Source organism: Stegostoma tigrinum, chromosome 1 (assembly GCF_030684315.1).
Source record: "Stegostoma tigrinum isolate sSteTig4 chromosome 1, sSteTig4.hap1, whole genome shotgun sequence".
NCBI lineage: Eukaryota > Metazoa > Chordata > Chondrichthyes > Orectolobiformes > Stegostomatidae > Stegostoma > Stegostoma tigrinum.
Genome location: NC_081354.1, coordinates 8,940,127 through 8,956,318, shown reverse-complemented (window position 1 = coordinate 8,956,318; position 16,192 = coordinate 8,940,127). Strand labels below are relative to the sequence as shown.

At 40.8% G+C, this 16,192-nt stretch overlaps 1 protein-coding gene across 2 annotated transcripts in view; it reads left to right on the top strand.

The window, feature by feature from the left end:
• Nucleotides 1-16,192, top strand: part of ccser1 (coiled-coil serine-rich protein 1) — a 1,213,403-nt gene that overhangs the window by 765,822 nt on the left and 431,389 nt on the right. For both annotated transcript variants that reach the window (XM_048537406.2, XM_059650255.1), the window contains one exon: nucleotides 8,530-8,610. In XM_048537406.2, the coding sequence (XP_048393363.1) occupies nucleotides 8,530-8,610 (81 nt within the window). The remainder of the gene's footprint in view (nucleotides 1-8,529; nucleotides 8,611-16,192) is intronic.

The following is a 16,192-nucleotide window of genomic DNA, read 5'->3' as shown; positions in this document are numbered from 1 at the left end:
CCACCTTGCAACCATTGAATACTCAGTGTGGCATGAATTGGCAGAGGGAGTGACTTTGAATCTTACCTGCGGAGGAAGTCCCAACCTAGAGAGCTGCTGGCAATTCCTTGATTAGCCGTAGACCAGGCAGGTACCCAATCCCTCCACTAGCCCTCTGTAAGATAGGAGAAAATTCACAGCACAGAGAGTGGGTGGTAGGCAAGCAGTTTCTTACATTTTCTGAATTCCAAACCCACTGGAGGAGGACTGTAATATTTCTCCCTAGGCTTTAGTAACTGATCTGGTGGCGACAATGTGACTTCATTGTCATTGACTTGCTGCTATTCATCCAAAACTTGGACAGGTTGGACCATAAGATGTAGGAATAGAAGTAGGCCATTCAACCCATTGAGCCTCCTTTAACCATTCAACGAGACCATGGCTGATCTGACAATCGTCAAGTCCAGTTTTCTGCCTTTTCCCCATAAACTTTGATTACTTTATTGTTGAAATTTTATCATTGTGACACTGTAGGAGAAAGGTGCACTTATTGATTAATAATTACTTGTCTGCTTGTTGCACTGTGCTCTCTATGTGGAATGGATAGCTGAATGTTCACTGCAACTCCAAGAAATGATAGACTTGTTTGACATATAAAATTGAAATTGACACAAGGACAAACTGGAGTTTAATTAGTAATGCGCAACAACTAAATGCAATTGGCAAAAATGTGAGTAGTTGTTAATGTTCCTATTCATAGTATGTTGTTTAGTTAGAACTACCTTCAGTCAAGCTGGGGAAGCTAATGGGTGACTGAATGCATTTAGAATTATTAACGTAAGAGTAACAGAAAAATTTCTTCAACAGTGACAGAGGAAGGTTAGAACACAGAATTCTCCGAATGAATTTTCGAACCACAAATGTACTTTTGAGGTAGTAACTGTTGAAAACAAAGTGGATATCTTCCTGAATATAATAGAATAGCCTTTATTATACATATACTGAATGGGTACAGTGAAAATTTTATATATTGCCTGTTACAGCGTGACTTAGATTCAAAATTACCTAGGCACAGCTTCTTCTGTTACGAGATTTGTTATGGAAATAAAATGTCCAGCATTACAGAAAATAGTTCAGTACAGCAGACCACGCTGGCCCTTAGGTACCAGTCCGCACTGGGCTCTGGCTCCACACCACATCACACCAGTGACACACATCACTGGGAGGCCACTGTAGGAGGCTGGGAGGTTATCGTGCCATGCTGGGAGGCCTGACAGGTGGAGGCAGCTGCTCCAGGCTGGGAGGTTGCCATGCCAATGCCGGAGGCCAGGAATCGTTGCTGGAGGCAGGGATTGCCACTCTTCACAGGAAGTTGCTGGAGGCTGGGGGGTGTCGTCAATGGCCAGGAGTCAGAGAGGAGAAAAGAAGAAGGAGAAGAAGAAAAGCAGAAACACTAAGAGGAAGAAAAAGAGAATAAAAAGAAGAAAAGAAGAGGAGCAGGCAGAAGCAGATGATCTCCAACTGGAGTATTCTTGTAATCATCTTGTAACCATGCCACCATCTTGTAATATCAAATAAGGTGAAGAACATGTGTGAGTGGAGTTTGACCATTGAAAGGTGAAGCCACAACACAAACTTGAATAGTCAAAGGGCTTTTTTTATACAATAATATTCCATGACTTGCCACCCCGCTCTTTTTCTCTGTCTCTCTGCTATTTATTTACCATTGGTTGGATGATCAAATGTTCTCTCAAAGAAAAGATACATTCTGTTGGATATGACCTCTGTTTGCACACTTGGCATATTATCACAGCTCGTCTTGTGAAGAGTTCTGGAGCAAGTTAGGTCTGTGCTCACTAGAGTTTAGAAGAATGAGACTAGATTGAATTGAGGTATACAGGATGTTTTCCCATGTAGGAAATGGCTGATCTAGAAGGATTAGATTCCTTACAGTGTGGAAACAGACCCTTCGGCCCAACAAGTCCACACTGCCCCTCGAAGCATTCCACCCAGACCCAAGCCCCTATAACCCACACCCCTGAACACTATGGGCAATTTAGCATGGCCGATCCACCTCGCCTGCACATCTTTGGACTGTAGGAGGAAACCGGAGGAAACCCATGCAGACACAGGGAGAATGTGCAAACTCCGCACAGACAGTTGCCTGAGGCTGGAATCGAACCCAGGTCCCTGGTGCTGTGAGACTGCAGTGTTAACCACTGAACCACTGTGTTAGCAGGTCTGGCAAGTCTGTGTAGAGAAAGCAGAGTCAAAGCTTTGTGTCCAGCGATGCTTCTTCAGAACTAATTCTGAATGTTGACTCTGCTTTCTCTACATAGACTTGCCAGACCTGCTAGTTTCTACAGCAATTTCTGTTGTCAGTTTCAAGTTTCTTGTTTTTATCCTCTTTAAATTTATTCAGTGTTCTAGCATCCACTGCACTCTGGGGTGATGAATTCTAAAGATGCATGATGTTTGAAAGGAGTAATTCTTCCTTATCTGTAATGTAAGTTTGCCAATTCTTTGCCTGAAACTAAGACCTCTCCTTCTAAATCAGCCTACACGGGAAAATATCCTGTATACCTCAACTCAATCTGCTCTCATTCTTCTAAACTCTAGTGAGCACAGACCTAAATTGCTCTGTAACTCTTCAAAAGACGATAAAGCAGAGTCAAAATTTTGTGTCCAGCGATGCTTCTTCAGAACAAATTCTGAACATTGACTCTGCTTTCTCCCCACATATACTGCCAGAACTTCTGAATTTCCCCAGTAATTTCTGTTTAAGATTGAAGAGGAGATAAATTTTTAAGCAGTAGTGGGTTAGAGGGTCATGGGGAGTGAACAAGAAAGTAGAGTTGAAGTCAAGATGAGATCAACCATGATAGCATTCAATGGTGGAGCAGCCTCATGGAGTTGAACTGTTTACTGCTGTTCCTATTTCTTATGTTCTTTTGCACTGCTAGCCTCAGAAGGGGGTGGAGGGTCGGTTGCAGTTAGTAGTTTGTTGTATTCTGCCACAAACATACTTGGGGATTGTCTATCACCACTGTGGCGGTCATGCTGTTAGTTTCCAAATACACCATTTCTTACTTCACATGACTGCTTGCCTAATTCCCAGCTGTACACTGTTGTTAGCACTGTCCTTCATTCCAAAACAACTGAGCTGGCTACAGAAACATATAACCGTCCATGTGAAGGACAAACTACAAAGACAAGGGAAACTTAAAAAAATGATTTTATTATATCTAGCTTCAGTGCCCCCTCCGATTTGCAAACATTACCCTTGGAATCATTGCACACCAACAATTATTAATTTACTAAAACTAGAAATGAACCAGAACAATCTCAGAATGAAGATTCACTAATAATACAAACAAAATCAATCTTTTGTTGCATTTTCATATTCCATTGAAAAGTATTGGTTGTTAAATTACATCTCTCGTCTTTCACCATTACAAAATAAACCAGGGCTAAATCAGAACAATAATACAGAATAAATAGATTATCCCATTCTTGATGATACATACCAAGTATTTCATCAATTGTACAAAAGACCCTTGCAGTTCACACTTGCTTGAAGCGTTCCTGATTTATGAATTAATTATGCTCTGGAAAAGGGCTTCAATAATATATCCAGTGATAGGGCAATATTCTGAGTCACTTTTATGGGTTTTATTATAGGTCTGAAAGAGATCTCTGCAAAAAGACCGCTAAAACTTTAGTAGGTCTGAATGTTATATTAAAACTGTCAACAGAAATGATTTTGATTATTTGTTTCTTTGCAAGGCAACTAAACATGTGCCATCATGGGTACAGGGGCTTGTCAGCATACACAGCAAGTTCATTTTATTCATGAATAACAGCCCATTCGACAATTAATATCACTTTAGAGCCAGAGATGCAGCGAAAAAGACCGTAGCTCAGTACAGCTCAGGAAAAGGCCCTTCGATCCACAAGGCTGTGCTGACACATGATGCCTTTCTAAACTAAAAACCATTTGTTGCTATGCTGTTATATCCCTCTACTCCCTTCCTATTCATATATCCGTCAAGGTGCCTCTTAAACGTTGCAATTGTTTCCACCTCCATCACTTCTGGCAGCGCTTTCCAGGAACTTATCACCCTCTCTATGTAAAAAAACCTGACTCTCCCATTTCCTTTAAACTTAAATCCTTTGACCCTAAACCAATGTCCCCTACTATTTGACATCTCTAAAATGTGCTGAATGTGCTAACGAAAATAATGAGGTGTTTGTGGTTTCATTTAAAAAAATATTACTTTCCCCTGCTGTTTGTACATCAGTAGCGTAATGGAAATAGAATGCAACATAATATTGTAGGAAGTTAGACAATGTATGTATTCAAAGTCCAACTGTGACAACACAACTAATTTTATAAGTAAATGTTTTTCAGGATTCAGCTAAGTGCATTGAGTAACATAAAAATTAGTCATATTCTTGAAATTTACGGCTTTGCACTCTATTTATCACAAGTTCTGTACTTCTCATTTGTTTTAAATAATATTTGTTAACTGAAGTTTCAAAAATACAACCAAATATCAAAATATTAAAATGTGTTGTTTTTGGTTTTGTTAATAATGATTTACAAGGCTGATAGCAGTACTGAGAAAGTATTTGTATTCAGAAAGGTTAAATGGGCTGGAAGGGGTGTGACCTGTTAGAACGGTTTTCAAAACTGTGGATGGGTTTTATACATGTGGGAAACTAAAGTAGGTGACGATAATCATTTCATCCTTAGTAGAATGTAGGAAGAATGTGAAACTTCATGTGTATGGTTGCAGTGAATATCTTTAAGCCTTTGCGAGAGAGCTTGATAGACACATGAAAGGAAATGTATAGAGGAAATCACACTGACAGAATAAGATGATTTGGAAAGAGTAAAGACTCACGTGGAACAAAAATGTCAGCATTTTCTTCAGTCATTCATGGGATGTGGACATTTTTGTCTGAGCTAACATTTATTGTCTATCCCTAGTTACCCTTTCTGGAACCACTGCAGCCCCCACAATGTTGTTCGGTGGGGAATTCTAGGATTTTGACCCAGTGACACTGAAGGAGTGGCGATGTATTTCCAAATCAGGATCATAAGGCTCAAAGAGGAACTTACAGATGATGGTGTTCCCATGTATTTGCTGCCCTTGTCCGCTGGAATGTTTAGGGTCATGGGTTTAGAATGTACTGTCTAAGGGGCTTTGGTGAATTTCTGCACTTCCTATTATGTAAGATACTGCTGCTACTGAACATTGGTGGTGCAGAGAGTGGATGTTTATCGAGGTGGTACCAATCAAACAGGCTACTTTGCTTTGCCTGGTGTCAAACTTTCTTGCGCACTGTTGGAGCTGTACTCATCCAGGCAAGTTGGAGTATTCTATCACACATCTGACTTGTGTCTTGCAGATGTGGACAGAATTTGGGAAGTCAGGAGGTGAGTTACTCACCACAGAATTCCTCACCCCTGCCCTGTTATTGTGGCTGCTGTCTTTATACAGCTTGTCCATTTCAGTTTTTGGTCAGTAATAACCCTAGGATGTTGATAGTGTGGAATTCCATGAAAGTAATGCCATTGAGTGCCAAGACATGAGGTATTTAAATTCTCTCTCGATGAAAATAATCACTGTCCAACATTTCTGTGGCATGAATGCCACTTACCCAAATCTGGATTTTTTCCAGATGATGCTGCATTTGAAGATAGGCTGCTTCAGTATTTGAGAAGTTGCAAATGGTGCTGAACATTAAGCAATTTTCAGCAAGCATCCCTACTTCTGACTTTACCATGAAAGGAGTTATTGTTAAAGAAGCTGAAGATGTTAGGCCTTGAACACTACCCTGAGGAACTCCTGCAGAGATGCCCTGGAGTTGAAATGACTGACCTCCAACAACCACAACCATCTTTCTTTCTTCTGACTATGATGCCCAAACAACATGGGCTAAAATAGCCTTTTTCTGTGTTCTGTGTTATTCCTTGTAACTTCAGAGACCCCAGTTTTAGCCAGTGATAACTAAAAAGGTTTTCTTTTGAATTGGCAAATGGTTACTGAACAATGTTGCTCCTGTTGGTGATAAAAAAAACAGCTGGACCACATTTTTCTCTGGGAGAGCTGAGTGCTGATTAAGAAGAGAAGGGATCTCAAATTAGTGGATATTCACTCAACATCTCTCTGGGGATGGGACTGATGAATGGGTGCTCTGAGGGAGCTCAGAGTAGACCATTAACCCATCTTGGAAGAGTAACTGTGGCAGCTCGTCTACCAGTGTGAGTTGTGCGCACCCAAAACCCACATCCAATACTGGCTAAGATAACAAGGTGTAGAGCTGGATGAACACAGCCGTCCAAGGACCATCACAGGAGCAGGAAAGCTGATGTTTCAGGCCTAGACCCTTCTTCAGAAAAAAAACAATACTGACTACCAATTTGTCTCCAGCCTCCTGATAAAGGCCTAATTCTGCAGCATTGCAGAAAATATCAGCACTGGGGAAAGGCACCTTTGACTGGGATTTTACTGGCTTCAGTGCTTGGTCTTGGCCATGGGGCCAGCTGACGATCCCTGGGGCAGCCCATTCCTGGGAAATTCACCAGGAGTTAGGATGATATCAAGTCGCCATCCCAGAAGGACTTCCCATTGTTTTCCTGTCAACAAGTGCTGAGTTATTTCTCTGTTTAATAATATAAAACAAAGAACCGTGATTGTTGGAAATCTGAAACAAAAACAGAAAATGCTGGAAACACTCAGCAGGTCTAGCAGCATTTGTGGAGAGAAAGCAGAGTTAACATTTTGGGTTTAGGAACTCAGTTTCCGAACTGATAGTAGCTAGGAATAGGTGGTATATATACTGAAGACAAAGGATGGAGGGGTTAAAGGAGTAAGCAATAGGTGGAGCCCAGATGAAGAGAAAGACAGTTAGGCAGACAAAGGGATGGAAAGCAATAAGCCATGTAAAAAAAAGTAAAGAAAAAACTAATAGGACCATAAGTGGATGAAAATCCGTTGGCTCAGTTTACTTGATGATCACTGCGCCTTTATGTGGACAACATTGTGTCGTGGCAATATCTGTGAGCTGGCGTTTCATAGGACCTAAGATGTTCTCTGGGACTCTGGATTCAAACCCCAACCCAGGCGGTTGGCGGAATTTAATTTCAATCCATAAATCTGGAACTGAAAACTCATCTCAGTGGTGGAGACCATGATAATATTCATCAGTCGGTGTGAACAACCCTTCTGGTTCACTCATACCTCTCAGTGAAAAAATGTGGCCCGCATCTAGGTGGTAGATGGTGGCCTATTGGTATTATCGCCAGATTGTTAACCTGGCGAGCCAGCTAATATCTAGAGGCCTGGGTTCAAATCTCACAAAGCAAATGGTGGAATTTGAATTCAGTAAAAATCTGAAAATAAGACTCTGATGATGACTATGTGAAATGTTGAGAAAAACTCATTTTATTTACTAATGTGCCTTAGGGAAGGAAATCTGTCATCCTTACTTGGCATGGCCTACATGTGACTCCAGATACACAGCAATATGGTTGACTGTTGACAGTTAGGGATGGGCAATAAATGCTAGACCAGCTAGTGATACCCATATCCAAGACCTCTCCACCCCCCACCAATACCAGTCTGTGCTGGCATGAGAGGTGCTAGGTATTGTCTCGAGCTTATAGAATCTCGTCTTTACCCTCAATCATAGCTTCAGGAGTTGTAGTTGTTCAAGCACGACAAAGGAGGAAGCCATTGGATCTATTGTCTCACCATTTTGTTGTGAAAAATTTTCATTCTCCTGCAAGGGAACCTTGGGATAAGATTATCCAAGGAGAAGCATGACTTCCTTCTGTCTTTTGACTGATATCTTGTCGGGATCAGTTGAGCTCAGTAAACTGGATAGCTGATTTGCAATGCAAAGAAATGACAACTGTGTATATTCAGTTTCTGCACTTGCTTAAGGCAGCAATGCCTTCTCAACCTTTTTCCTCACCTGAGGCATGGTGACCGTCAGGCTAAATTTACCACCAGTCATCCATCTCTCTCTCTCTCTCTCTCTCTCTCTTTCTCTTTCTAATGAGAGAGTGGAAATATTTTATTTTGCAGGTAATATTGCCACACATCCAACTTCAAGTCAAACAACCTGAGTCTATTGATGACAGCCAGTAATTCTAAATTGCAAATGAAACAGCACAGGGCTCATCCTTTCTTTTTCAAATATCCAGTCCCATTATGGTGTTAGATTGATTAAGTATATGATTGGTGTGCACAAGATATAAGACTTGTATGAGTATTTTACTGAATATTTGTTTCTTTATCATTAGGGTCCAGGTGTTGAGATTCTAAATCCTGGATTTGCCTCCTTAAATCTTTCCACCTTTCAGGTGCTCTGCAAAGTCATCTCTTTGATTCTTTATTCAGCCACCTGTCCTAATATCTCCTTTCATGGCTCTATGTCCAAATTTTGTTGAAGAGTTTGAAGCATTAAAGATGCTGTATAATGCTTGGCATTGTTGTATGGTTGTCAGCAACAAACAATGTCCAATTTCTGTCACAGGACCACAATCGAAGGTCACATTCTTCACGAGCAGACTCACAAGCAGACAAGTCCACACAGACGGAGATTCTCAGTCATGACGTGAGTAATTGTTTGTTTGTTTTTGCTCTAGTTTTCTTTCATTCATTGTTGCTTACTGTCCTAGCTACATGTGCTGCTTGTTATTTCCATGTTTGTTTAATGGGGTGTTCAGCAATAACTTCAGTCTCTCTATTCTTCTATGGTTTCAGTCTCTTGTTACAGAATTAAATAATTACAGATCAGTGTACATAACTACAATACACTAAATGCATTTCTTGTTCATAGCAGCAACCCTCACGTATTCTCAGCAGTGAGAAAGGGAAATAAAGCTTAATAAATGAATATTTTGTTATGTTAAAACTAAGAAGCATAAAATGTCAAAACGTGAAAGAGAAGAATTAAATGAGGATGTTCTAAGTATCATCACAAAATTGCAAAAGATAGCCTTAGATTGGTTAGCCTAGATGGCTGGAGCATGGTGTACAATAATGACAATAGTATGGGTTCAGTCACTGTACTGTTTGTGGATGTTCATGGAGCCTTGTGACCTCGGATAATACTCATGACTGATGAAGAGTGGTGCCCCTCAAGACTTTTCTCTCTTTCTCTCCCAATAAAAGAAAGAGATGCTGAAGGTCCCTCGAGGATTATGGCTGATTACCTGGTTTAGAATTTCATTGAGAATGGGAGCTTTGAAAGAAAAATTCTTTCTTGACCCTTCAGATATGCCAACTTTTACTGCATTGGAAGCAGTTCAGAGAGGGTTTACAAAACTAATACCTGGAATGAGTAGATTGCCTAATGAGAAAAGACGAGATTGGCTATGTCCGTATCCTTTAGAGTATAGAAGAGTCAGCTTAATTGAAACATGTAAGATCTTCAGGGGACTTGACTTGGTGGACATGGAAAGGATGTTTTCTCTTCTGGCAGAATCAAGATCTAAGGGTCATTGTTTAGAGTGAGCAAACCCATATTTTAAAACGGAGTCAAGGAAACACTTTATTTTTCTCTCAAAGGTTTGTGAATCTTTGTAATTCCCTTCCTCAAAAGGCAGCGGATGCAGAAACGTTAGACATTTTTAAGGCACTCGTAGATAAATTCTTGGTTACCTTGGGGATGAAAGATTTTTGGGGATATTCAGGAATGTAGAGTTGAGATACAGATCAGACCAGCCATGATCTTACTGAATGGTGGATGGACTTGAAGGACCGAGGCACCTTCTGTTATTCATAATTTGATTGTGGAAGAAGTGATTTCTCAGTCAAATTAAATCTCAGTAAAGATATTAGCTGTGGGGTTTGAAAACCCAGGATAAGTGCTGGAGAGGTAGGCAGAGCTGTGGAGGATATGAAAGAGATGACTCCATTTCTAGAATTCCTATCAGGATGAGGGAAAGGAGACGATTGAACTTTCTCAGCAAGATCTCTGTAGGAAATCATTGCAGGAGCCGAGTGATCAAACTTCCCAAGAGAATCCCCTCCCCACATGAAACCCACCCTACTGCGTGCCAGACAATGGCAAATCTCTCACTCTTTATTTTGAAAATACGAACAGAATAGCTCAGAAACAAAAAAACCTTCAGCTCATGACTGCTCAGAATAGTATCTGAAACATTGGCAACTTGTGTTGATGGACTCGGTGGGAAGTGATATTGATGTGGCAGAAATAGCAACCATTACTTTGCCAAAAAAGATATTATTGTAAACATCACCAGCTACATTCTGTTTTTGGATTTTTTTTGGAAATGCAGCTACAACAGAAATAGCCCATCTTCCCAAATCATCACGTGGAAGGCCCTATTAAGTCACAGCAACCCAAAAATGACTGCCTTGCTGGCAACATAGGGATTGCACTCTGAGATTGCCATACAGTGATTTGCAATTGGAGATAGAAATCCAACCAATTCTGTAAGTTTGACGAAACAGTATGGTATAAAGCAGGGAAAAGTTGTTAGGATGAAATTCAGGTCTAAAATTTATACAATGTTTGACCGAGATTATTTCTCCGATAAAGTATTTCCCCAATTTATTTCATTTTAATTACATTTTTTGAAATGAAAACATAATAAATAAGAACAAGAGTAGACCATTTAACCCTTTGAGTCTGCTCCACCCATTGAGTGTGCTCATGGTCGATTAAATCACCAATACATTAACCGTCACTGAGAGGACTAGTTCAATTAAAAATAGTTTTATAATTATCATTCTGAGTAAGCTTTAATTATTAATGTTGCACATTAAGCAGTGACAAAATTGTAGCTTTAGTTCAAAAAGTTCTTTTTAGGAATTCCTGTCTTTCCTGAATGGACCTGGAATCAGACAAACACATTCTTGGATTAGAAGAGGGTAAGGAGATAGTTGAATGCTGACAAATTAGTACAGGTCCGACTGGCTCAACCACTCTGCATAACTCAATCCCTCAGCTCTGTCTTAAATGTCCAACCCTTTTTTTGAGATGATGTCCTCTGGCCCCAGGCTGTCCCATGAAGGGGAAACAACCCGTCCACATCTATCCTATAAAGTCCCCTAAGAATTTAGTTTGATTCAACAAGGTCACCCCTCATTCTTCTAAATTCCAATGAGTACAGGCTCAATCTACTCAACTGCTCCTCATAAGATGATCCGTCTGTATCCAGTGACCCGAAACATTAACTCTGATTTCTCTCAATGGATGCTGCCAGACCTGCTGAGGTTTTCCAAGATTTTCTGTTTTTTTCCCTCTATATCTACTATCAGTCTAATGAACTTCCTCTGAACTGCCTCCAATGTTCATATACTTTTCATTCGATAAGGGACCCAAAACTATTCACTGTATTCCAGCTATAGTCTGACTATTGCATTGTATAGTTTTAGGAAGACATTCCTATGTTTATACTTCATTCCATTTGAAATAAAGGTGCTTTTGCCTTTCATAATTCCATTGTGCAATTTTGCATTCAATTTTACTGCCATTTGCAAAACCCGTATCTGGAATATGTATGAGATTAAACAGCATTCAGGCACTGGCTGCACTGGAAATTACTTTGGTTAGCAATTGAGAGTAATCTGTCAGTGTTAATTGTGTCTCCTCATGGGAATATCACGGGTAATGCCTGTGACCCAAGGACAATGATAGCTATACAATTATTTTAAACCTTTCATTTAGCAGAACAACCTGGTTTGTTACACTAAGCAGGAACAAACGGTTCTTGGAAGCAAAGCACAATTAGGAGCACAGTTGAGAAGAAATAGTTGAGGTTGAACATATTCTAAAGAAAATGAGGATTAACTAAGTTCCATATTATATGGTCCAGGAAGCAAATGGAAGGTGGGGGAATCGGACTTTAGCTTCCAAGGTTGCCAAGAAGTGATTCAGCGATGAAAGCAATCATAAAAGTTTCAGTAACGATGGGAAGTGATGCTGAGAGCAAGATGTGCATCACTGTAGAAGTGAGGTTAGGTAATGCTGCAAATGGATTGGACTTGAATGCTCAGAATCAAACTGTACACTAAGACATTGTTGAAAGTAGGCTGCACGAATGATTGGCACCATTTCTCTTTCCAATGTGAATCACTGCCTTCTTAGAAGAAGGTCTGATGCCTCTGCAAAACAAGATCTCACAGATTCAGCAGTTGCAAAGCACACAGTTGTCATGGAGTTAAGGATAGTGGCTGAAAGGCAGTTGAGTGTAGTCCAAAAAGATTGCCATCCTCATTGGACAACCACTAGATTGTGAGCCTAGGACTCGTGACTATTGTCTCCAAATGGAATGAGGAAGAATTTCTTCTTTCAGACTGTTGCGAAATTATTTACTGCAGACAGTTTTCGAAGCCAGATCATTAAGTATGTTGAGTTAGACATTTTTTACACTGGAAGGGATCGAGGGTGTGGGGGCAAGACAGGAAAGTGAATTTCATGATTTTCAGATCAGCCATGATGTCCTTGAATGATGTATCTAACCGATTGGGATAATTGTTTTTTTTCCATCTTATTTTCCTTGCATGGAGTTCATTCTGCATTTCAAAGTGTTACATGGTTCTCTGGGCACCATGTGATCACAGTCTGGCTTATGGTATTTGATTTAGAGTGGCAACGTCCCTCAGTAAATTTTCCTTTGGACCCATAGTAATGTTGGTGTTGGAATTACTGGTGTTGGCAATAATAAGACATTAAGCAATACGGGATACAAACAAGCTCTTCACCCCACCTTATCTGTTGACCATGATACAGTTTTAAACAGATCCCATTAGCCTGCACATGGCCCATATCCTTCTGTGCCCTGCCTGTTCATGTTTCTGTCTAAATGCCTCTTAAATGTTGTTAACCTATCTGCTTCTACCACCTCCCATGGCAGCATATTCCAGGCACCTACCACCTCTGTGTAAAAAAAACTTGACTCGCCTACCTCCTTTAAACTTTCCCCCCTCACCTTAAACTAATGCCCCCCAACTATTTAACATTTTCACCCTGCAATAAAAGACTCTGACTCTTCACCCGACCCATGCCTGTCATCATTTTATAAAGTTCTGTCAGGTAATCCCTCTGCCTATAACGTTCTAAAGAAAACAATCAAAGTTGTCCACTCTCTCGTTATAGCTGATACACTCCAATCCAAACAATATCCTGGTAAATCTCTTTTGCATGGTCCCCAAAGCCTCCACGTCCTTCCTATACTGTGATGGCCACAATCTTGGGGCAGCACTGTGGCTCAGTGGTTAGCACTGCAGACTCATAGCGCCACGGACCTGGGTTCGATTCCAGCCTCGGGTGACTATCTGTGTGGAGTTTGCACATTCTCCATGTGCCTGTGTGGGTTTTCTCCGGTTTTCTCCCACAGTCCAAAGATGTGCAGGCTAGGTGGATTGGCCATGCTAAATTACCTGTAGTGTTCAGGGGTGTGTGGGTTATAGGGCGATGAGTCTGGGTCGGATGTTGCAAGAGGTGGGGTGGACTTGTTGGGCTGAAGCGTCTGTTTCCACACTGTAGGGAATCTAATCTAATCTTCCAAATGTGGGCTAATGAAAGTTTTAAATGGCTTATTCACCCCAGCTCTTGTGGAATACTGTTTGATCAATGAGAAAACAATCTGAAACTTCCTCAGTTTCCATTTTCTTCCTTCTATCAAATTTTTTTGTTTGAACTGTAGGATTTCAAAATACAGCACTGGCTTGTTGGCTTTTTTTGTTATATAGAAAGATTAAAGCTGTTGGAATTTCTCTCCTGAGAACAGAGAGGATGAATTGGAAATGGTAAAGGATTCAGATGGAGTATAGGTGGAGTAGTTTCCAAAAGCATGATGTTTGGAAATCATCATATAGATACTAAGTTAATTAGCGAAAGTAGAAACAGGAGATGAGAATTTCTTTTTGAAATAGCAAATTGTTCTAAAGTGGAATGAATACTCTGATGCAGTGTTGACAGCAAACTTGATGGTGACTTTCAAAAGGAAAGTAATTGCTTACCAACAGGTGTCATATTTGCAAAATGGGGAGAAAAAAGCAGCAAAGGAGGATTCATAAAACAAAAAAGAAAGAACTGCGGATGCTGGAAATCTGAAACAAAATCAGAAATGGTAGAGAAATCAGCAGGTCTGGAAATATTTATGGAGAGAAAACAAAATTGACTTTTCATGTCCAGTGACCCTCCACGGGACCGGAAAGATTGATTCTGCTTTCTTTTTGTTGATGCTGCTGGGCCTACTGAATTTCTCTAGCCATTTCTGCTTTTGTGCTGAGCAAAGGACGACAAATTGGAAAGCTCTTCCAAGATCCAACACAGGCATAATCTGATGAAGGGTCTAGGCCCGAAACGTCAGCTTTTGTGCTCCTGAGATGCTGCTTGGCCTGCTGTGTTCATCCAGCTTCACACTTTGTTATCTTGGATTCTCCAGCATCTGCAGTTCCCATTATCTCTGATCACAGGCACAATAAGCTGGATTGGCTCCTTCAATGCTGTTTGGTTTCTGTTTATATTATGATCTGGGTGTTCAGGCCCATTGTTCCCTGAAGGTGGCAACGCAGGTCATTAGGGTGGTCAAGAAGGCATACAGCATGCTTTCTTTCATCGGAGGGATATTGAGTACAAGAGTTGGCAGGCCATGTTACAGTGGTATAAGACTTTGGTTCAGCCACATTTAGAGTACTGTGGACTCTGGTTCTGGTTCTGGTTGCCACATTACCAAAAGGGCGTGGATGCTTGGGAGAGGGTGCAGAGGAGGTTCACCAGGATGTTGCCTGGTATGGAGGGTGCTAACTATGAAGAGAGGTTGAGTAGATTAGGATTATTTTCATTAGAAAGATGGAGATTGACGGGGGACCTGATTGAGGTCTACAAAATCATGAGGGGTATAGACAAGATGGATAGCAAGAAGCTTTTTCTCAGAGTGGGGAACTCAATTACCAGGGGTCATGAGTTCAAAGTGAGAGGAGGAAAGTTTAAGGGAGATATGTGCGGAAAGTTCTTTACGCAAAGGGTGGTGGGTACATGGAACACTCCGGTGGAAGTGGTAGACGCAGACACGTTAGTGTCTTTTAAGATGTATCTGGACAGGTACATGGATGGGCAGGGAGCAAATGGACACAGACCGTTAGAAAGTAGATGACAAGTTAGACAGAGGATCTTGATCGGCGCAGGCTTGGAGGGCCGAAGGGCCTGTTCCTGTCCTGTAATTTTCTTTGTTCTTTATGACAGTTCTGGTTTATAATTAAACCGTTCTATATTGTGTGTTCATGAAAGATAACAATGATTGATGTGCATGGCATGTGGAACAAAATAGCTAAACAGCTTGTGGATGTGTTGGAGGTAAAATATTTCCATCACTAGCTGAGTAGATAACTGTGACACCTCATTGGATCCACCACATTACAATTACTTTGTAATAAAGATTGAGTGGATTCAAAGTCTGGTGGGTTATCCACCCTGTTAGATTACAGGTAGCAAGCACAACATTTACCTTTTTTGACATCCTGTTTTATTCCATTGACAATAAATCCAAACATTTAGTTAAATTAACTCTCAAAAGAATGAAATTACTCATGCACCGTAACTTCTGAAGGCCTTTCTTGGAGAGTTGGAGGCAAAAACAATATTAATTTGCATTTATATAATGCTTTTATCATGATAAAATGTTTCCAAGATATTTGACAGCAAAATAATCAGAGAGGTAGAAAAAACAGGCAGTGAACAAGAACTTCAAAGATAATACGATGTGGAATTTGAGGAACACACCAGGCCAGGCAGAATCAGAGGAGCAGGAAAGTTGATGTTTCAAGTGGGGAACATTTTCAGAAACAGGGAGAAGGAAGGGAACTGGGAACACACCATTTGACTTATTTACAACCCTGTCAATTCGGGAAGCAACTGAGGGATCTATGGACGTGGACCCCAAGATCCCTCTGTTCGTTTACACTGCCGAGAATCCTGGCATTAGCCCCGTATTCTGCATTCAAATTCAACCTTCCAAAATGAATCACTTCACACCTTTTCGGGGTTGAATTCCACCTGCCACTTCTTTGCCCAGCTCTGCATCCTGTCAATGTCCCGTTGCGACCTACAACAGCCCTCCACACTGTCCACAGCTCCACCAACTTTCATGTCTCCGGCAAGCTTACTAACCCACCCTTCCGCTTCCTCATCCAAGTCATTTATAAAGATCACAAAAAGC